This window comes from Oryza brachyantha, chromosome 4 (assembly GCF_000231095.2).
Source record: "Oryza brachyantha chromosome 4, ObraRS2, whole genome shotgun sequence".
Taxonomy (NCBI): domain Eukaryota; kingdom Viridiplantae; phylum Streptophyta; class Magnoliopsida; order Poales; family Poaceae; genus Oryza; species Oryza brachyantha.
In genome coordinates this window covers 3,912,639-3,935,284 of record NC_023166.2, presented here as the reverse complement: position 1 = coordinate 3,935,284, position 22,646 = coordinate 3,912,639, and the positions used below count along the sequence as shown (strand labels likewise).

The window sequence follows — 22,646 nt, the reverse complement described above, 5'->3', positions numbered from 1 at the left end:
GCTCCATCGCTGGCCCCGCTGTTGCCTGCCGCTGCCGCCGTACAGCGCCTCCACCTCCATCGCCGGCCGCAACTCACCTCCCCGCTCTCCCTCCCTCTCTCGACCTACTGACTGAAGGTAATAGGTTGGTCGCTTGCTTCCAGTCGGCGGCCTGCATGCACATAGCGATCTGTTTAGTTTTGCCTCAGGGGCATTTACGTCATTTCGCGTGCAATGGAGAGAAAAAAACAGAAAAAAATATATGAATAGAATGGTATAAACTATTTGGAGTAGCAAAGTAGCTTGCTAGTAACACATGAAGTGACATTTTATCTAATCCTATCTACGAAGTGACATTTCATCGAATCCACGTGAACTGAGCGGCGGATCGGCCGTTTTCTCATCAATCAGCACATCTTTTTGCTTATACAGACCGGATATTTGTCAATAATTTTTATTTTCCAAAAGAAAAACAGAGGGGGTAAAAGAGAAAATCGATGTCTGAACTCAGAAGGCGAATCTCGGTGCTGAGATTGGAACGCGTGTAACGTGTCGCGATTTGCGGAAATGGAGGATTCCGGCAGCAGCTCGCCGCCGGCGCCGCCCCTATTCCGCAACAGGTACTGGATCCTCCGCCACGGCCGCAGCGTCCCCAACGAGCGCGGCATCATCGTCTCCTCTCTGGTACCTATCCGTGCATCCCAACCCTGCTATCTCCCCGTTCTTGCTCAAACAACCTTGATTTGTTTGATTCTTCTTTCCAACTGTTCCAATTCTCGCAGGAGAACGGCACCAAGCCGGAGTTTGGACTGGCGCTGCAAGGCGTGGAGCAGGCGCGCTTGGCCGGCGAATCGCTCCGCAAGGTATCCAACTGGTCTGCGTTATCTGTTTCCAGTAGTTCTTGGATTATGCGGTAGTGATCTGGGGCAAGTGATTTCTGCGCGTACAGGAGCTTGAAGAAATGCGTGTGCCGCTGGATTCTGTCAAGATCCTCTATTCGCCGTTCTCACGGACCATGGAGACTGCAAGAGAGGTCGCCAGAATGCTCGGTGTCCCCTTTGATAGTTCCAGCTGCTGCATTGTGAGTAGTGTAATCCTGGATGAACCTTGTTAAATACTCCCTCCGTATTCTAATAGATAACGTCAATGACTTTTTGTCACATTATTCATTTTATTCGAAAAAAAAGTTCAAATATGTAAAAGTTTTACTTGTAATTAAATACATTTCGTAATAAATCCAATCACAACAAATAAATGATAATAACATAAGTTTTTTTGAATAAGATGAATAGTCAAAACGTGTACTAAAAAGTCAATGACATCATCTATTAAAATACAGAGGTAGTAATTCTTAAGCCATATGGTGGCAATGGGTTGTGTATAAAATTTCTTACTATGTGATGTTCAGCTATTTGTAGGTCTACAACAAGTAATTTCCAATGGAATTTATTCAATTTATTGCTTGGAACTTTCTTTATGGATGATCTGGGACATAGGATTTAGATTATGTTAACATAATACTTATCAATAATCATGATTGCACAGTAATTTTCGTAGTTACTGTCAAACAGCCTGCATAAAGAGTAAAAAAGGTGTGGCCATTTGTATAGAAGAATGAAAAGGACATGTCAGTTGATATTTCCATGTGTTATTTTTGATGTGATACTTCCACTTGATGTCCCACTTCTGTTCCCTGGAGTTCTTTAGTTCTTATTTATGCAAACGATAGAATCAACAAATACTACCTCTGTTTCATAGGATAACACTTTCTAGCATTTGTTAGATTTATATGGATATTAATAAATATATATATATATATATATATATATATAAACAATATACATTAATCAATAGATGAATTTAGACATAGCCAAAACGTCTTACAATAGGAAACAGGATTATAATCTTATGTTTAATACCCTGTAAAGAAATTAATGCATTATTTACTTTCCCTTTATTTTCCCTGCTCATGTTTGTGGTATGTGATAGTAAACACTCTTTAACATTGTAATTCTTTAGAACAAGTTTACTGCCACTGCCAACACGACCTGTAAATAATCTGGCATGATATATAAGACCTGTGAAGCAAACATGGGCATGAGAGCTTCTAGCATTCCACCACTAGGCCCTCTTGAAATATATGGTTTACAAATTTTGAATGTATTAGACATCTATAACCTGCATTTCTTTTCCAAATGTATGTTTCCAAAACCATTTAAACATAAAATGGAGCATAGTTTTCTTTTGAAACACATTTTTCATTCTGTTCTGCTTTCTTGAGGTGATGCTAGTGCTGCGTATGGTTCTGATATAAGAACGTGACCCTGATGATAATGTTCTTGCAGACAACTGTGGATCTTCGGGAACGCTATTTTGGGCCATCATATGAATTCCTTTCACATGAGAAGGTGTGTTTTGCTGATTTACCAAACTGTGCAGATTCTTATTTGATATATCTCTTTAAAAAATAACGACAGAGCTATTTGATAACATAGGCCTCATTTTGTACCTTTACTGTAAATATGCTTAGTTGTTCTCAGAGATAAAACAACTCATTTGAATCAGAATAATTTTGTTCCCTCAATATATTAGCAATACCATCTTCTAATGAGAAGAACACAGAAAAAGCAAATTCTTCAATTCTGGTGTGTTCTACTAACTACAAAAGTTATTGAACATTCATGGAGTGAGCCTCCTGTATGAAGGTCTAATTAATTTTTCCTAAAAGATGTTTTTAGAAACAAGCCCTCCTTGTTTATCTTATTCAAACTACAAAATTGAACAGTTTTCACATACTGAGCTTGTCCTATGAAATTATAAAAAAATAACCAAAAAAATGTTATGTAACAAGTCCATCGTCTGTGTCAAGTACAAACAATATCTGCATCTATTAGAATTCATGAAAATTTTGTTCTTGTTGTAAGTGAACAAAATGTGGTAAACTTCTTCCAAGATAATTTTCAAATACATTGAATTTTAGGAACAATTGCCCCTATACCACTAGAAAGAGGTTCAACTGTTAAATTGCGATTGAATATGATTCTATTTTTCACTTCTGACAAGAATCTTAATCTCTATTATATAAGAACCCAGTGGTGGTGGTGGTGAATCTGCCACCTGTGATCACTTTTTAGTTTATGTATCTTTTAAATGCAATCGGACATTTGTGCATGTGACTTTTAATAATATAATTATGTAATGATCCATCCAGCTGAAACTCTGCCACAAATCAGTGGTCTACTGTTATTGCCAACTTAGAAATTAGAAGGCTGCAACCCAGCACAAAATCTTATGCATCGTCACATGCTAGAAATAGATATTTGATGTCTTCTCATGATTACAGAATGAATAAGAAGCAAATACCAGGACATTTGATAGGACACTGACAAATTAATCATAACATGGTCCTAATCTCCAGGAGCTCTGCTTTCAAAATAAAACTGAAATAAGGCCTGTAACTATATTACTGGTCATGTACATTGATTTCAGTGGTTTCGTATTTTTTGAAATGCTACACCACATAATAACATAGTTAATCCTGTTTGCACTCTTCTGATCTTTTCTTTTATTCAAGTAATTAAGTTACTAAGGCTGATATGATGTGCTAGTATGCAGAGGTATGGGCAGTTGATGAAGTGGATCCCTTAATGGCACCAGATGGTGGTGAGAGCGTTGCAGATGTTGCTACTAGATTTGCTAAAGTTCTCTCTTCTGCAGAAATGGAGTTTCATGGGTACCTCAACTCAAATATTGAAATTTAGATTACGTCTATTTTTCAAGTTTGAAATTTTCTTTTTGTTGGATTATTATCATACCCAATATGGACATCTCAACTTTTAATATTGGGTCTAGGCCTAGCCTTCTGTAGGAAGGCCAACACATGCATAGAACCATGCTTAATCCTCATTTCGTGTAAAACAGACTCATTGTAGTAACAGTTGACTTTCCATTTTTAGTGCAAAATGTAAATGCCTTGAAAACCCACACTACCAATGGTTGTGGACATAAACTATTACTGGTACGCATATAGACTACTTGGGATTGATGATATCTGTTGAATTTTTCATTGTGTACAACTGTTGCAGGTGCTCTATATTACATATAAGACAAGTTTAGGGCTTTAGGCTACTTTGGGTTAAACAAGGAACTTTAGTTCATGCTTTGTTGGTTTACCTTTGTGTTGAACCTACTTCTCTTTGATTAATTATTTCTTAGCTCTACGCATCCGCATACCCTCAGACAGATGACACTAATATGTTGAGTCCACATTCACGCAACTGCTGCCCCTCCATGCTAATTGCCAGTTTCTCAGCATGCTCATGAGTGAGCCACGACCAAAATCCTCTAGAGTCTTCAGGATTTGATTGCACACAAGGACTAATAACTGTGCAGCCATGGCCCAAGCAAAATAAAAAAAAATCATATAATTATCTTAGTTTGTGCGGCATAGGCAAGTGCTGAAATAGGAATCTGTAATATGGAGTACTGCCTTGGGTCTTGGCAAGTTATCACCTTCTTAGCATTCTGAAGTCCTAATGATTTGTTTACAAGCCTGATACAACACTTTCTGTATTAACAGTACTACTGCCCATAACTTTCGACTTTCATACACGAGTACTGTTCCTGACAATGTCTACACTTATTTAAAAGAGAATAGTGGTAATGGCAGTAAATATTATCTACCACCCCCCACCTACTCCCATTAATCCAATATAAATTTTGCAAATTACCCTTGACCTTCATAGTATTCAAACACAATCAGATCTTTTATCTGTGCCAAAGCATAGGCATTCAACTAGTAACAATTAAATCAGATATAATCACCACCGTTCCACATTCAGTTGCTTCTTAGTGTTTCTTTTTTCAATCCGCAGTCCACATATCATGTTATAGTTTTCGAAATGGACTGTTATGCTTCAGTTGACTTGTATGTTCAATTCCATGCAGCTCTGCAATTCTTATTGTCAGTCATGGGGACCCACTACAAATCTTTCAAGCAGTACTAAAAGAAACGAAGGAGAACTCTTCTTTCCCTGATGAGGTAAGGGACCTTAAAAAGAGAGGCATGATAGCACCATGTATGTTGTTGCAGCACCGTAAGTTTGCACTCCTCACTGGGGAGCTGCGCCGAGTTGTGTGATAATTTATTAACTAGCAAATTCAATTGGGTGTATTTCTCTACAACTCAGCATTGATCCAACAGCAGAAGAATTGCATATTTATTATGCCCATAAAATGTTCAATTTCTTAGCTGCAAACGTTGTTTTACCCAATTCTATTCCTTAACCAATTGCATATATGCCCTGGTTCTGCAACCGACTGACCTTGGGCTGCGACTGACTGGCTATGGCAAGTCAGGCTGACAGCCTGACAGGCTAATATACTAACCTTCACCATCTCTTCAAGGCTGATCTTGGTTCCCACATTCTCTCATCCTTTTGCTGATTCAATTAGGATCTGGCACAATTTGATTACTGCCTTTTCTACTAATTGGAGTCTGATGTTCTCTTAAGCATAGGGTGCGTTTAATTAGATTTCCATATTCCTAACAAGATGGGGAATGGGCATGCACCTGGTTTTGGGTAGGCCTGACTAGAAATCAACATTGTTCTAAAATTTCCATCATGATACAAATATAATGTTCATTGATTTTATGTTATACTAGTATCTGATTATTGACAATAATGGTGGACTACTCTGGGTAGAATGGGGACTTATTTTTTCTTTAGTTGCTAGAGTGAAAGATCCATGAATTGATGCAGAATGGATGCTCAAGATGTGGATATGTAACTTTTTATAGCATATAAGAACGATTACATAGTTTCCGCATTGTCAGTTTCCTTTTTGATGGTACTCTAATTCTTAAGATAAGCAATAGTATACGAGCTGTTAGTTTCTGCTGTAATAAGTTTGCAGTCTCGGCTTTCTGCTTATGTTATCCTTATAAGCTAAAATTTGAATTTAAAACTCAGATTTAGAGTTGATTTTGATGTTTTTTCAGCATTGTTTACTTTTCAGTCATTGCTTTTAGATCAATAAGAGAATATATATATATATATATAAATTATTTTTTAATCATCAATAAGTTGTTTTGTTTATGATTAATATAAGCCAAAAGATAAGGAAAATATATAAAGTCATATTAATTTATCCATCCATGAATCAAAATATATATATATATATATATTTATTAGCATACGTATAAATATAGACAAAGTTATAAAATCCTATAACAGGAAAGACAATAGTCACGTCACCGACAAAGGCGTGGCAAGCCGTTTCATCACGCCAATATTGGTGACGTGACAAAAGGTTAATATGGTGAAAATATTTTTCATGGAGTTATAGTAATAAAATTATTTATTAGAAAGGTTTAAAGAAAATAAAAAAAATTCGTGGTGGTGGGTGCCCGGCGATGCCACTGAAGGTGGTGGTGTGGCAGCTCAACAGCAGGGCGGTCTCAGAGGTGGTGCGATGGTACACGGCAGGGCGGAAGGCCAGGGTGGAGGCGATGTGAGGCTAGGGTAGGGCGGCGGCCGGTGACAGAGGAGGCAACACGTAGAAGGGAAAATGCGGAGAGGGGCGACGAGATGAGAAGGGATGGGGCAAAATGCATCTAGGCCGCTCATTTTGATTTGATGTAGATAATTATAGTCCATCGGATGTGCCACACTGTCCATTGTCATTAGGACTCGGTGTCAGTGCACCGTTGCCGTATCTGTCACACGCTATAACATTACGTGTTTCTCCTTGAGGTTATTCTTAATTAGCATATTACTTTCTCCATTAGAAAATAATTTTATTTTGTACTTATGTCGCAAATACCAACACAAAGAAAAAGATAATACCCATGTCTCATAATAACTTTATTTTTCGATTTCTATGTCCTATGTCCAACGTTTGACCATTCGTCTTATTTAAAAAATTGTAAAAAAACTTAAAATTAGTTACACGTAAAGTACTATTCATGTTTTATCAGATAGTAAGAATAAAAATATTAATCGTAAAAAAAATCAAATAAGACGAAGAATCAAACATTTTATCTAAAAACTAAAAAATAAACTTAATTTGGGATGGAGCAGGTACAAACATAGAGAAGGTAAGATATACCAGTATCAAATGAAAAGATGAGAATACCATCTTTAGTTCTCACTAGATTTGCTCCCCGTTTTACAAATTCTAATACAGTAATTGCTTAAAAGTAACTTATTTTCAGATAAACAATAGAGATAAAATGAGCTTATTTTACGATGATGTGAGTACAATCTTACAGTAAACGGCGCAAGTTGCTTGGTCTGACACTGGAAGATGCATTCACGGCTCAACATCACATTCTGTTCTCCCTTATATCCATAAATCTGTGTGGTTCTATTGAAGCAGATTCGGCACAATAAATTTTGTCTACCGTCTTGAGTCTTTCCATAAGAATGAGTGTTAACAGTGACAATATAACATCGTACCGTCTCTGTTCCCGTATTTCAATAGATAATATCGTCAACTTTTACATATCGTATTAATTATTTTATGTAAATGTAAAAATTGTAAGTTATAATTAGAATATATTTGTAATATAACCAATCATGTCAAAATAAATGATAATTATGTAAGTTTAGAAACATATGAGACTATGGCCGCGTTCACCCATGGCGATAAGTTAACTTATCCTTCTCGTTTTTCGCACGCACACTTTTCGAACGGCTAAATGTATATTTTTTACAAAAATTGTCTATAGGAAAGTTATTAAAAAACATATTAATCTATTTAATATTTTTTAATAATTAATAATTAATTAATCATGTACTAATTAATTACTATAATTTCCACACCGGGTAAGTAATTAACCTATCCGGTCCGTTACGGAACGCGGCCTATATAGAATGCAAACAAACATCAATTCAGGAAAGATTTGCTGAGAAATGAGAACTAAAGGCAAACGCAGCAAATGAACAAACCGGGACGAAACAGAAAACGCCGGCTTGCTGCTATGCTAAATCGTCGGATAGCAACAGCACGGCGGGCGGCGATAGAAGCCAAATCTTTGAGTTCCTATGGAATTTTGACATTTTGGCCCTTTTAAAAAACTTATTTTACAAACAGATCTCTAAAAAAACTTATTCCGAAAATGGACCTTTCGTGGGCGCCAATGTCTTTGACGCGCTCCCTCAACATGATGGCGCCAATGCCCTTGACGCCGCCATTGTGCCACGTAGACGGGCCGTGGCGGGGAGGGGCTGCCGTGGCAGGGGGACGACTCCAATGACGTTGGCGCCGCCTGCTGACGTGGCAGAGGGCGGCGCCAGAATCATTGACGCCGTCGTGTGGCGGGGGGACTTAGCCGCCCGACCCCCTCCCCCCACCCCACCCGAGCCAGTTCTTTCCCAGCCTGTTGTTCTTTTGCTCTCGCCCCCTCTCTCCTCCTTCACCTCCCCTCTCAAATTCACTCCATTTGGAAGCTTTTTTCGCGGGGTTTTTTTGTGGGAATCGAAGAGCAAGATAAACTACACCGTTCCCCTCTTGTTTCGTTCGTTTTCGTTGGTTGAATGAGTAGATCGGGGTGAAACCCTAATTTTATGATTTTGGATGTTTCGCTCAATTTGAACCCCCATTTGGTTGTTATTGTGGGGGCATTTTAGTAGCATGCCATGTGTGTGATTCATACTGTTTTTTCATGAATGTATGGATAAGCTTGGGGTTATATCATATATGGTTAGTTAGATTGCTATGACTAAATGTATATTAATGCTAACTGTGGTGCTACATGCCGTTTGGTAGAACATTGGTTACGATAATTTGGTCTTATGTTAGGTCGTGATAATTATTTTAAATTTACGGAACCATTGTGTTATTTACTTATTGTACCAAGATTGTTTTGTTCGTTCGGAATATAGGGTGTTTAAGAAGGACAAACAGGGATACTCTGCCCGTCAGCTGCCACCTCCTGATGCTCCCCGTCCAATGTGTTGATGTGGCGATGAATGTGTGTTTCAAAGGAGTGATGATTGGGACATATATAACCGAAGGTTTTGGATGCGTCGGAACTATGCCTATAGCCCAGAGAAGCCAAAGCCACCGCAGCCAAAACCGAAAGGGAAGAAGGCAAAGGCGAAGAAACCTGTTGAGGTAAATTTTTTTTTGTCAATGTACCATATACGGTTCATGAATGGTTGAATATTTTGTAGGAACCGAATTGAAGTCGCCCCCTCCGTTGTGTGATTTCGTGGAATGGATTGATAAAGAGATGGATGAGGACGACATTCACATGGTGCAGTCCTGGCGTGAGTGGAGTGTGAACGCATGGAGCGTAGGTTGGCGATGAGGCGACAAGAGAAGCCTGAGAAGGAGAGACGGGATGAGCTTGAGCTTAGAGCGTTGGCGAGGGAGCGCGAAGAGCACGTGCGGAGGAGCGTGCTAGGAAGGTTGTGAGAGTGAAGCGAGCCAAGGAGGTTGGGGAAGCAGCCGCAAGCAAGGGGAAGTACCCCCGATGCATCCAGTAAAGGGATGCAAGCTATAAGGAGTGTAACAAGCTCTGGATGTTCCTTTCCGCATATAACTATGGGTTGCAGTAATACTACCATGTAACCCCTCGGTAACGATTACTGGAGATTGTTAACATGAATTATTGTAGACTTGTAGTTGATTCTGTTATAATTATAAGACGATATTTGATGAAAATTGACTATTTAGTATGTGACTGATTTAAATTGTTGGGCTCTAGTGGTTTTGTTGGTTGATTCAATATTACGACTCGGACCGAACATTTTATTATTTAATCAATGTTGAGTACCTATGCTTATAGAGCTTGGGTACGCACTATCGAAAATTCTATTATAAATGCAAAGAAAAAAGTTTATCCGCACAAAAAAAAATGCAGGTAACAATAGCGATTTGCCCCCTTATATTTGAAACTGAAATGCCTCAGGAGGACGGCGCCAAGTACCTTGGCACAGCCATCAGCCCCCCCTGAGCCGTCCTGCCAGGCAGCCGAGCTTGGCGCCGCCATTGGGAGGGCGGCACCAACGACGCTGGCGGCGCCATCTCGACCCCCCACCTGTCCTGGGCGTCGCCCTGTATTGGCGCCGTCCTGTAAGAAATAAAGCACTAAAACGGCCGTAGACCTGTCCACTGGAGATTGATATTTCAGCGGCCATGCCTAGATGCCTTGCAGCAGGTGCTACTGATTTTTTTGGAAGAAATAAAGCACTAAAACGCAATTACCATGGCATTTTTTGTGCTGCACATGATGTTCCCTTAAGGTATTTCAGTATGATTTTGAGCGAAAAAGGCTGGGACTGGGGCGGATTCAGGCCTAGGGCAGCTATGGCTGGAGCCCTAGGCCTAGATCCATCATCCCCTTTAATATTATGTAAAAGTACCATGTAAATTTTAAAAACAGTTAATACTACATTAACTTAGCCCCACTCTTTTAAACTTTTTGGTTCCGCCCCTTAGGAGTACTGGTAATCAATTAAGAAAAAAAAACGTGGCACTAAAGTGAAACGGCCCACTTACGGTGCTGCCAAAGTGACAATGTACTAATTAGCCCAATGGAAATGCAGTGAAGTTTTCGTTCGTGGACTAGGAGGGCTCCCCTATGCTAAAATCTCTCTTCAAATCTAGGGTTGGTTTGATTTGAGTCTAAAATTAGCCTTAAAATTTTGTCAGTGTCAATATTTTCTTTTTTCTGACAGAGTCATTGTCAATATTGGGTAACATAAAACTCACTAGTACAGATCCTCTCATCTGTGACGGCTCAAAACATGCCTAGATTACTTGGGCCATCAGAACACAGGCATCTCAATTGGGCCTAAAATAAGCCCGTTGTAGATGTAATCGCACAACCGTAAGTCAGATGCGTATGGTTAGAGCCCGTCAGAGATGATACATATCTCTGATGGGCACAAAGGTAAGCCCGATTGAGATTGTGCAAGTCATGTCAATCAGGCCGAGTTACCAGACCCGTCACAGATGACCATCATCTCTGACGGGCCCAGGAGATTGCCCGATTAAGATGACCATGCGCCCGTCACTGATGGTTTCTATTAGTGACGGTCTCCTTTGCTGCGCCCGATTGAGATAATCGGTGGCCCGTAAGAGATCTCGGAATGTGACCCGATTGAGATAATTATTTGCACTATATAAATACTCGACCTGACTGCTGTCTAAAGCTATCCCATGTTCACAATTTTGGTGGGAGGTGTAAAGGGTTGAATTTTTGTAATTGTTTTCTAAAGAGAATCTGAAAATCATAAAGTAAGTATAAAGGTTAACTAATAGCTTCTTTAATTATAAGCACTCTAAAATTTCAAGCATGCAAATAAATATTAACTAATATTTTGCTTTTTTAGCGATGGTTGGAAGTTGGATGTATGCGACTAATTTGAAGCGGCATTGCAAGGAGTACAGAAATGGCGTATTAAGTTTTTTTGAATGCCGCGGACGAGGATAGAAAAAGAAGAAACAACAAATACATGTGGTGTCCATGTAGCGATTGTAAGAATGAGTCTAAGTTTGAAAGCAGAGTGGACGTACACTCTCACTTGATACGTCGGGGATTCATGAAGGGATACACACGTTGGGTGAAGCATGGAGAGGAAGAATCAGGAAGTGGTGCAGTTCTTGACAGTAGTGGTGTAGACAATCATGAAGAAGGAGATGAAGATGAAGATGAGAATGATATGTTTATACCGTCTCCATTGGGTGGTGAAATGGTTGATGTGGAACCAGATCTGTTGCAAGACATGTTACGTGACATTGAGTACCCAGCATACAACGAGAGAGATTCTATGAAGTTCAATAAGTTGGTAAGTGACTCGGCGACACCTCTGTACACCGGATGCAAACCAAAACATACCAAATTGTCAGCTACCTTAGAGCTAATGAAGCTAAAAGCTAGTAGTGGATGGTCCGACAAGAGTTTTACAGAACTACTGGGAATAATGAAGGCGATGCTTCCTAAAGAGAACACATTGCCCAAGACGACATATGAAACAAAGCAGGTTCTATGTCCCTTGGGGTCAGAGGTTCGTAGAATTCACGCTTGTCCAAACGACTGCGTATTGTACTACAAGCAATACGCGGACTTAGATGCTTGTCCTGTCTGCAAGGCATCTCGGTACAAGAGAAAGAAAGGTGCGGCGGAGGGAAAGAAGTCAAAGCGGGGTGGGCCAGCGAAGGTCATGTGGTATCTACCCATCGCTGATCGTTTCAAACGAATGTTTGCCAACCCCAAGGAAGCAGAGATAACACGTTGGCATGCCATAGAGAGAAGGAATGACGGATTACTAAGACACCCAGCTGATTCGATGCAATGGAGGAATGTCGATCGAAAGCACAAAGACTTTGCTGCCGACCCTAGAAACATGAGGATAGTTTTGTATACGGATGGCATGAATCTTTTTGGAGACATGAGCAGTTCGCACAACACTTAGCCAGTTCTTATTGCGAACTATAACCTCCCTCCATGGTTATGCTTCAAAAGAAAATATATTATGTTGTGCTTGTTAATCCAAGGTCCGAAGCAACCCGGCAATGATATCGACGTGTTCTTGGAGCCTGTTGTCGATGATCTTGAGATTCTTTGGAAAGAAGGCGTGGAAACATGGGACGCATATAGTCAGGAAAACTTCAATCTAAGAGTTCTTCTGTTCGGCACCATTAATGACTACCCCGCACTCGGTAATCTTTCCGGACAAACTGTGAAAGGAAAGAAGGCTTGCTCGGATTGCATGGAACATTCATGGAGCCGGTGGCTGAAGAAATCATGAAAGATGGTCTACATGGGTCATCGGAGGTGGCTCCCTCTAAGTCATGCATTTAGAAGAAAGAAGAAAATTTTCAACAGGAAGAGGGAACTTCAATCTGCTCCAGGGGATTTGTCCGGAGAAGAGGTCCACAACATGCTGAAAGACATAACTAATGAGTTTGGAAAGAAAAGAAAGCGTGGTCAAACAAAGGACAATGGTACGTGGAAGAAAAAATTAATATTTTGGCCACTACTGTACTAGAAAGACCTTGAGGTCCGTCATTTCATTGATCTTATGCATGTAGAAAAGAATGTGTGCGAGAGTTTGGTTAGACTGCTGCTCAATATGCCTGAGAAGACGAAGGACGGGCTGAACGCACGACTAGACCTTCAGGAGATGAACATTCATAGTGAACTTCAGCCTGTTACGAATGAAGCGACGGGTAGAGTGTATCTCCCACCTGCTTGCCACACTCTGTCAAAGGATGAGAAGATCACCATGCTATCATGTTTGGCAAATATTAAAGTTCCCTCCAGGTATTCAGCACGGATCAGTAAGTATGTAAAATTGGACGATCTAAAACTGGTAGGGATGAAGTCTCATGATTGTCATGTGCTAATCACACAGCTCTTGCCAGTTGCTATCAGAGGGATTCTGCCACCAAAACTCCGCTACACGATCCAACGGTTGTGCGCCTTCTTCAATGCAATCGGTCAGAAGATTATAGATCCCGAAGACCTAGATGGGTTGCAGTCTGAAATTGTCAATACCCTTTGTCACATGGAGATGTACCTTCCACTCTCTTTCTTTGATATCATGATCCATCTGCCTATTCATTTTTGGTCAGCCTTAAGCTCATCTCGTCTAGTCTCCTAAGATGTGTAACACATTTGGTTGCCGCCTTCGTGCGGTTTGATGGACACGTCTTAGGCTGAAGTTGACTGGCATGCTAAGGCCAAAGAAAAATCTGTTGTTTGCTTACTTCGTTAATATGTCGAGATGTCAGGTAGAGAGCATTGTAACGGCAGTTACTATAGGCTAGTTAATGTACACTCCGTGGTGGAAAATATGACCTTTCGCTGGTAGTACGTAAATATCACGTCCACTTCATCGTGGTGGGGGTGCACACGTCTTGAGGGACATACAAATAAAACTAATCAAACAAGTATCAAGAAATGTGCATGCCCGTCACGTGAGGTGGACGTGATATTTGCGTCCTAGTAGCGCACGGTCTGAATTTCCATCACGGAGACATTAGGTGTGTGTATGTCGCGAGATAGTACTTACGACATTTTAACATTGCCTAGTAAGGTAGATCTAGGTCTTATCGCACAACAGTCCAATAGTTTTTAACATTCCTATCGTACAACAGTTAAACAGAAAATGACGCAGCAAGAATCGTCCAGTACAACATCGAGCCAGGCTCGTAGGAGCCAGAATAGGATTCCTAAGGAATTCTACACCATAACAGATGTGGATGATCTTGGATTTCCCACAGCTCCTCCAAAAGCAGTCAAGAGGTTCTCAACTATATGCGGAGTCCTAGGTAGGCGAAACTTCACAATTACGAAGGACCACATTGATCAGGTCCCATAGTCGGAAAAAGAGGAGGCCTGGAGGCAATTCAAGGAAAGCTTTGAGTACTCCAGTGAGGCCGAGGCTAGACTCAAGAAGCAGGCTATCCACAAGATGGACAACATGTGGAAAAACTTCAAGACCATGTTGGTGACCGAGTACGTCATGAACCCCGCCAAGGTCGAACCGTACACGAAGTACCCATTCATCACCAAGGAAGTGTGGGAACAGTTCCATGCCGCGAAGTCAACGTCTGAGTCTCTGGCGAAAAGTGCAGCCTATAGGAATCTACAAGCAAGAAACATTACCCGCATCGGCTCGGGACTGCAGGGTACGCCGGGAAAACGACAGAATGGATCAAGGAGGATGAAGCTGCTGCAGAAGCTAACACCCCTCCAGTTTTTAGTGATATCCCGAGTACCCGAGCCAGGAACTAGGCAAGGGCTAGGGTGAAGAAGAATAGGGATGGAACACGTATGTTCCCAAATGCCGAAGATCAGGCGGTCTACCAAAAGATCGTAAGTTTCAGACATAACTATAGTTAAATTTCATTGTATTGTCTTCTTGATTTAATTAGAACCAACATTACTACAGGTGGACTTGTGTGCTGAACGGCAATCCTCTCAATCGATGTCCTCACAACGACGCGAGGATGACATCCTTAGTAAAGCGTTGGGAACGGAAGAACACCGTGGAAGGACACGGTGCATTGGCACCACCATTCCATGGAAGTTCGGGTTTCCTGAATACAGGTGGCAATATAGGAAGCTCAAGACCTCCAAGGCAGAGAAAGCAGCCCGTCTGAAGGAACAGCTTCGGGAGGAGATTAACAAGTTTAGAGAAGAGTTCAACTCGAAGCTCCTACAAGTGGAGGCTCGGGTCGAGGCACGATTAAGGGAAAGTGAGCCTGCTCCCGGCCCCTTACTAGGGACGAGCCCCACGTAGAGGCGTAGTAGCTGTGCTTCAACTGAGGCGGCGGCAGAACCATCACCGCCCGCCACGGTGGTGGAAAACATAACGATACAACCAAGATACATTTATTTTGGTGTCCTAGCAATATAATGCACTATGTCATATTCTAATAGTGCGTATGAAATGTATTGTAGGAACCCACCCCGTGCACCCTAGTCGTTAAGGTGGCACAAGGAGTGGCAATTCCTGTTGTGGAGGGTCGTGCATTCAAACCTACGCCAAAGACCCGAGTGCATGGGGCCCAGCTTCTAGCTGGGCATGCCAAAGTTCAGGTGGACTTAGTGAAGCCCAATTGGGTTATCTTCACTCTCCCGCACCCATCGAATGACGAGATTCTAACACTTGGATCTGCACGTGGGACGTTCATTCAATGGCCAAAGGACAAAATTCAGATCAATGTAACTCCTAGGCCAGCTCCAAGTACTCGTCCGCCGCCGCCACCTCCCCGCCCAACTCTTTTATCTGCCCCTACTGCCATTGAAGATGCAGTTGCAGTACGATACTGATTTTGGTGGAGAGGGTCCGGAGGTAGACAGCCTTGCACAACTTCCCCTGCCTGCCAAGAAGCTCAGGAGGGCGAAATCTTCCCCACCGCTGGTTGATACCTGCAAAAAAGGGACATCAAGCGGGAAGGGAAGAGACAAGGTGGAAGGGACGCTCCTAGCTCCTAAGAAGCTAGATCTCGGCAAGGCGCCGGCTCGTCAGAACCCTCCAACCGAATTCACATTAGGCCTGCCATTGGTCGGGGACAATGTGTTATCGAAGATGGGTGACGCATGCAAGGAGTTCCACGGGTACTACATGGAGAAAACTAATGCAAGGAGGAAGAATAGAGAGACCTCGATGACAGGGCAACACGATATACAGCCATTCCTTGGGCCTCCGGGCATCATCGTTGTAGACTTCAAAGATCTATGTAACCTCTACGGGTTGCGGTCGATCGACACCAACCTCCTTAAGTGCTACTCCTTGTAAGTATTGTTGCATAGGAAATAAGGTAAATAACAAACTATATATTACGCTTACTCGGATCCTTTTCTTGCATATAGGTTGACTTGGAAGCATGTCCATCGTCATGCATCCCATGTTGCCTTGCTCGATCCGTCTATCGTCAACGAGACCACTATGAAGACTGATCGAGCTAGCATGGTAGAGTATTTGTATGATTGCTTATGGTCCCATCAAGACAAGGACTTTCTTATGTGCGCCTACAATCAACAGTAAGCATGCACCCTACTTACCATGAAAGGCAATGACATGCATATCTCTAAGTAGTTAACTATCAATTTATTTACATCGTAGGGATCATTGGATTCTTCTGGTCATAGTGCCGAAGTGGAGTTTGGTTTACTACCTTAACTCCAACATAAAAAAAACATATATGATTGGACGGCGATCGAAGCTGCCTTGAATGACGCCTGGGTCAAGTACATGGCAAAAGGCGAAAGGCATAAGGACGGGCATCCCACACTCGGTCACAAGAAAGACTTCCCAATACGTCAACAAGTCGGTGACCAGTGTGGGTTCCACGTCTGCCATAACATGAGAAGCTTCGTAGACAAGGTGGCCTTGCTCGACCTTGAGGTGTGTGCTTCGGTTGTTTATTATTTACGTAGGACGACAACTCGCAATGTATGTAGACTAACTTCGCGCCTCGCATGCAGGATAAACTTTCAAATATGCTGGAAAACAACTTCGATATCATTCGAGAAGAGATAACACGATTCATACTTGATGATATCTTGTCAAGCAAGGGAATGTTTAGAGTCAAGTGCTAGCTAGCTTGTCCATGAATACTTCCACATTTCCAATGCTTGCGACAAACATCTATTTGTGTAATTATATAATCCTTGAATTGTGTTGAACAAGAGTTGTAATTAAGCCCATACTTGCGACATAAATTTACAATGCTTTGACAATTACTGCACTTAAGTTGATCTAATATGTATTATTTGTTTGTCTAGATTGTATAATGTCTCGGTTACTAATTGATTACATCTTAACTTGTTTTAGTTCATAACTCTGCTTTGGTGGGCCATAAAGGATGTAGATGTATTTCTATAATATTTTGTGAATTACTTTTGCCGTGCGCCAACATACCACCATGGTATACCGGAAAGGAGACCATGATAGGACCCGTTACACAACCCTCCCTATTTAATCGTACCACACTTCAGGTTTCACCCCCTCCTTTACACCAAGTCGGGCAGTCCCCTCTTGTGCCTTGGTAGATCCGGAAGCAGGAGAAGCTTTCGTTACACCACGATTGCCCGTCCATACTCCATCACGCCTACCCTTGCCTGGGTACGTCAAATAGTTCGAAGTCATGCTCCAAATCCCACCTTACCCATTTCGGCATGTGGTTAGCACTTATTTACTTCCAGGGTTTCCCGTGAACCGGTCCTTAATCGCCATGGGTGCGACTCTCAAAACCATGCACCCACGGCCCACCATTATCAATATTTTAGTTGACATTAACCCGAACCGGGTAGTGAATCATTATCTCAGCTATTCAGAACTAAGCATAATTATATGTGATCCCATGAGCTATTTGTTCTAAGCATGGCTAAGCATTAACCTAGGCCTGACTCTAATCAAGTTACCCCTGGTCCAGCAATGAATAAAGTTGGATAAACAACGGTATAATAATAAGGTTTACCCGAAAATAGCATAAAGTAAGTACTTTAATTAAAACAATGCATATTTGAAATAAATAAGCGGGGAATTTGCAATAATGGGTTCAATATGTTCAAGGATGAGTGTCACTTGCCTTGCTCTGGCCCTAGGGGAACTTCGGCGACGATCTCGAAGTAAACCGGCTCTTCGGCGGGGTCCGAATCTAAGCGACAAAGCACAAAAATAAATAAAACAGGCACAAACTCTACTGAAACAGCAAAAGAAACTATTTTTAATGGATTCTTGGTAATTTTATGAATTTAATGAAATTTGAATGGACCTAAACGGAGACTAGATGAATTACTTATGAATTTTAGAAGTTTTCTAGGTTTTTTAGCTAAACAGAAAAGTCCTAAATCAATTATTGCGCAATTAATGGGGCTGCTGACGTCAGCGAGGAGAGAGGAAGCTGACGGCTGACAGGTGGGGACCACCTGTCGGTGAGAGAGAGGGAGAGGGAGAGACTGACACGCGGGACCCACGGGAGGAGAGAGGAAGGAGGGGCGCGGGGTGAGACTGACGGGTGGGGCCCACTCGTCAGCGAGAGAGGAACAGAGCAGAGCGCGGCTCGGGCGAACGGCGGCGACCGGCGGGAGCGGCGGGCGACGCGGCGGCGGCGCACGGCGACGGCGGCGCGACGGCGACGACGCGACGGCGACGACCGGCAAGCGGCGACGGCACGGCGGCGACGACGGCTGAGGCGGCGACGCACGGCGACGGTGGAAGGACAGCGGCGACGGCGACTGGCGAGTGGCGAAGGCGCGGCACGCGCGGGCGCAAGCAACGGTGGCCCGACGTCGGCGACGCGGAGGCGACGACGACCACGGTGGCCAGCGGGAGCGGCGGGCTTCGGTCTCGTCCGGCGACGGCGCGCGACTTGGCGGCGGTCGGCCGGAAAGGGGGAGAGAGAGGGGAGGAGGGTGCGGGTGCTCACCGGCGGCGGCGAGGGCGCGAACGGGTCGGCGAGGCCGAGGCGGAGGTGGCGACGCGGGCGGGTGCGGGAGATCGGCGGTGGTGGCGGAGATCGATCGGCGGCGGCGAGGCGACCGGGCGCGACGACGACGGCGCGACGGAGGAATGCGCGGCGCGGGGACGCTCACCGGCGACGACGAGGATGGCAACCGGTCGGCGACAGTGGCGCGGAGGTGATGACGCGGCTGGACAGTGGTGAAGGCGTCCGACGGCGAAGTGGCGCGGCGGCGGCGAGAGGCAGCAGCGCGGCGGCGACACGAGCGACGGTGGAAAGTGAGCGACGGCGCGCGGCGACTCGGGATTTATAGGGTGGCGGCACCGGCTAGGGCGGGCGGAGGTTGGAGACCGAGTCGGCGACGACGCGGTCTCGGCAGCGGCGGATGCGGCGGCGGCGGTTGCGGCGACGGCGCGGAGTCCGGCTCGGACGTGGCGCGGCGCGGCGCGGCGGGCGAAGCAGTCACTGACAGGTGGGCCCCACCTGTCAGTGGCGCGGGAGAGAGGAGGGAGGCGGCGCGGACTCGCGGCGCGGGCGAGCGGGAGCTGGGCCGAGGCCGCGGCCCAGGCGGACGCGCGCTGGCGGGCGGAGGGAGGCCGGTCGGCTGGGCCGGCCGAGGAGGAGGCTGCGGGCCGGCTCGGCTGGGCCGGCCCGGGAAGGAAAAGAAAAAGAAAAAGAAAAAAGAAAAAGAGAGAGGGAGGAAAATTGGACTTCGGCCCAATTTGAGAAGGAAGGGAAAAAGAAAGGAAAAAGGAGGGAAAAAGGAAAACCCCACTTTTGCCGAGTTTTAAATTAATTTGTTTAGCCAAATTTTATACTTCTGTAATTTAAATTTAAATCCTGTTAGTCGATTTGCGAGCCTCGATTTAGTTGAATTAATTCCTTTTAGAGGGATTTTTCCTGAGTTAATTAAGCCAATTGTTATTTACGGATTTCTTTTTACGATTTAGGCTTAGGACGAAACTCCGGGCGTGACAAACCTACCCCCCTTAAACGGAATCTCGACCCCGAGATTCGGAGGCACTGGCGAAGAGGTGCGGATGGGCGGCCTTGAGCTCATCTTCTCTTTCCCATGTTGCTTCTTCTTCTGAGTGGTGACTCCACTGAACTCTGCAGAATCTGATCACACGGTTCCGAGTCTTCCTTTCACTGGTTTCTAGAATCCGTGCTGGCTTCTCCACATAAGTTAGATCTTCCTGCAGATCGATATGCTCGGAGTTGGTCTGTTCTTCAGGCACACGTAGGCACTTCTTGAGCTGCGACACATGGAACACGTCATGGATTCCGGCCATGTTAGCGGGGAGTTCCAACTGATACGCAACTTCTCCCCTGCGTTCCACTATCCGGTATGGTCCCACGAAACGTGGTGCCAATTTTCCTTTGGTCTGAAACCGGTGCACTCCTCGCAAAGGTGTGACACGGAGGTACACATAGTCTCCTGCTTCGAAGGCTAAGTCCCTTCGACGATTATCTGCATAACTCTTCTGTCGGGTTTGAGCTGTTTTCAACCTTTCACGGATTATTCTGACCTTCTCTTCGGCCTGGCTTAGAACTTCAGTCTCAAAAACTTGACGTTCTCCTGTTTGATCCCAGAAGAGGGGTGTGCGACATTTCCGCCCATACAATGCTTTAAAAGGTGCCATCTGCAGACTGGCCTGATAACTGTTGTTGTATGAGAACTCTGCATACGGTAGGTTCTTATCCCAAGTTCCACCAAAGTCGAGAGCGCAAGCTCTGAGCATATCTTCAAGAATCTGATTTACCTTCTCTGTCTGACCATCTGTCTGTGGGTGATAAGCCGTACTGAAGTTCAGTCGGGTTCCCAATTCTTCCTGTAGCTTCTGCCAAAACTTTGAAGTAAACTGGCTTCCACGGTCAGAAACGATCTTCTTCGGTACTCCATGTAGACACATGATCCTAGCCAAGTAAATCTCGGCTAATCTTTTCCCTGAGTAGGTAGTGTGAACTGGTATGAAATGAGCGACCTTTGTCAATCGATCAACAATTACCCAAATCGAGTCATGACCGGCAGCGGTCCTTGGTAAACCAGTGATGAAATCCATCCCGATTTCTTCCCACTTCCATTCTGGAATCTGGAGAGGTTGCAATAGTCCTACTGGCCTTTGGTGTTCTGCTCTGACTCGTTGATAAACATCGAACAAGGCGACGTATTCTGCAATTTCTCTCTTTATACTAACCCACCAAAACTTTTCTTTGAGGTCCTGATACATCTTAGTACTCCCAGGGTGAATAGAGTACTCGGTTTGATGAGCTTCTCGAAGTATCAACTCCTTTAACTCCTTGTTATCTGGTACACACAACCTGTTTCCCATCCAGATTGTCCCATGTTCATCTTCTGAAAAATCTCGAGCTTTACCAACTCGCATATTTTTCTTTAGCTCGGCTATCTCCGGATCATTTGCCTGGGATTGGCGAACTTGATCCACCAAAGTAGGCTGTGCTTCTAGGGCTGCCACAAAACCTTCTTCGACTAAACCCAAATTTAGTCGTTCAAACTCCTGTTGTAACTGCTCACAAACTTCTGTTGACATCGCAGAGCTGCAGTAATTCTTCCGGCTCAAAGCATCCGCAACTACATTTGCTTTGCCTGGATGGTAATGGATACTTAGATCATAATCCTTGATCAATTCCAACCATCTTCGCTGGCGGAGATTCAGATCCGGTTGTGTAAAGATATACTTTAAACTCTTATGATCCGTATATACTTCACACTTGTTACCGATCAAGTAGTGTCGCCAAATCTTTAGGGCATGTACCACAGCTGCTAGTTCCAAATCGTGAGTCAGGTAGTTACCCTCATGTGGTCTCAACTGACGAGAGGCGTAAGCAACCACCTTTCCTTCTTGCATTAGCACACATCCCAGTCCTGATCTGGATGCGTCACAGTAAACCTGGAAGTCCTTCGTTTGATCCAGCAAAACCAACACGGGTGCCGAAACCAACCTTTGCTTGAGCTCTTCAAAACTCCCATGGCACTCACTTGACCACTTGAACTTCTCTTCCTTTTTCAACAACTGTGTCATTGGCTTGGCTACCTTTGAGAAATTCTCAATGAACCGGCGGTAATAGCCCGCAAGTCCTAAGAAACTCCTGATTTGGGAAACCGTCTTAGGCGGGGTCCACTTGATCACTGACTCCACATTACTGGGGTCCACTGCTACACCTTGGGCATTGATCACATGGCCAAGGAACTTCACTTCATGCAGCCAAAAATCACACTTGCTGAACTTGGCATACAACTGGTGTTCTCTTAGCTTCTCTAGCACAATCCGCAAATGTTGCTCGTGCTCTTCTTCTGACTTGGAGTAGATAAGAATGTCGTCGATGAAGACAACCACAAACTTATCCAGGTATTCCATGAACACCTTATTCATGAGATTCATGAAGAATGCGGGGGCATTAGTAAGTCCAAACGACATTACCGTACACTCATACAAGCCATAGCGAGTAGTGAATGCCGTCTTAGGGATATCTTCTTCCCAAATTCTCAACTGGTGATACCCTGATCTCAAATCGATCTTGGAGAAAACTTTGGCTCCCTTCAACTGATCAAATAGGTCATCAATCCTTGGCAGAGGATACTTATTCTTGATAGTGACATCGTTCAAAGCTCGATAGTCCACACATATTCTCTTAGTTTTGTCCTTCTTCTCAACAAAAATAACCGGGGCATCCCAAGGCGAGGTACTCGGTCGGATATAACCTTTCTGGAG

At 43.8% G+C, this 22,646-nt stretch overlaps 1 protein-coding gene across 2 annotated transcripts; it reads left to right on the top strand.

The window, feature by feature from the left end:
• The first annotated feature begins 442 nt into the window (after positions 1 to 442).
• On the top strand, positions 443 to 5,163 carry LOC102710368. 2 transcript variants are annotated; one of them, XM_006664947.2, is made up of 6 exons: positions 449 to 663; positions 762 to 842; positions 929 to 1,060; positions 2,325 to 2,387; positions 3,588 to 3,712; positions 4,927 to 5,163. In XM_006664947.2, exons 1-6 carry the CDS (start codon positions 547 to 549, stop codon positions 5,117 to 5,119), a joined length of 711 nt encoding a protein of 236 aa, XP_006665010.1. In that variant the 5' UTR covers positions 449 to 546; the 3' UTR covers positions 5,120 to 5,163. The 2 variants fall into 2 exon arrangements, with proteins under 2 accessions (XP_040379324.1, XP_006665010.1); XM_040523390.1 differs by lacking the exon at positions 4,927 to 5,163 and having other exon boundaries at positions 443 to 663; positions 3,595 to 3,712.
• The last annotated feature ends 17,483 nt before the right edge of the window (positions 5,164 to 22,646 follow it).

Bases quoted from the DNA above. Each gene is read 5' to 3' on its own strand.
- LOC102710368 (XM_006664947.2), top strand. From the start codon at position 547: ATGGAGGATTCCGGCAGCAGCTCGCCGCCGGCGCCGCCCCTATTCCGC. The intron at 664-761 runs GTACCTATCCGT...CAATTCTCGCAG, and splicing joins GCATCATCGTCTCCTCTCTG to GAGAACGGCACCAAGCCGGA. The intron at 3,713-4,926 runs GTACCTCAACTC...AATTCCATGCAG, and splicing joins GCAGAAATGGAGTTTCATGG to CTCTGCAATTCTTATTGTCA.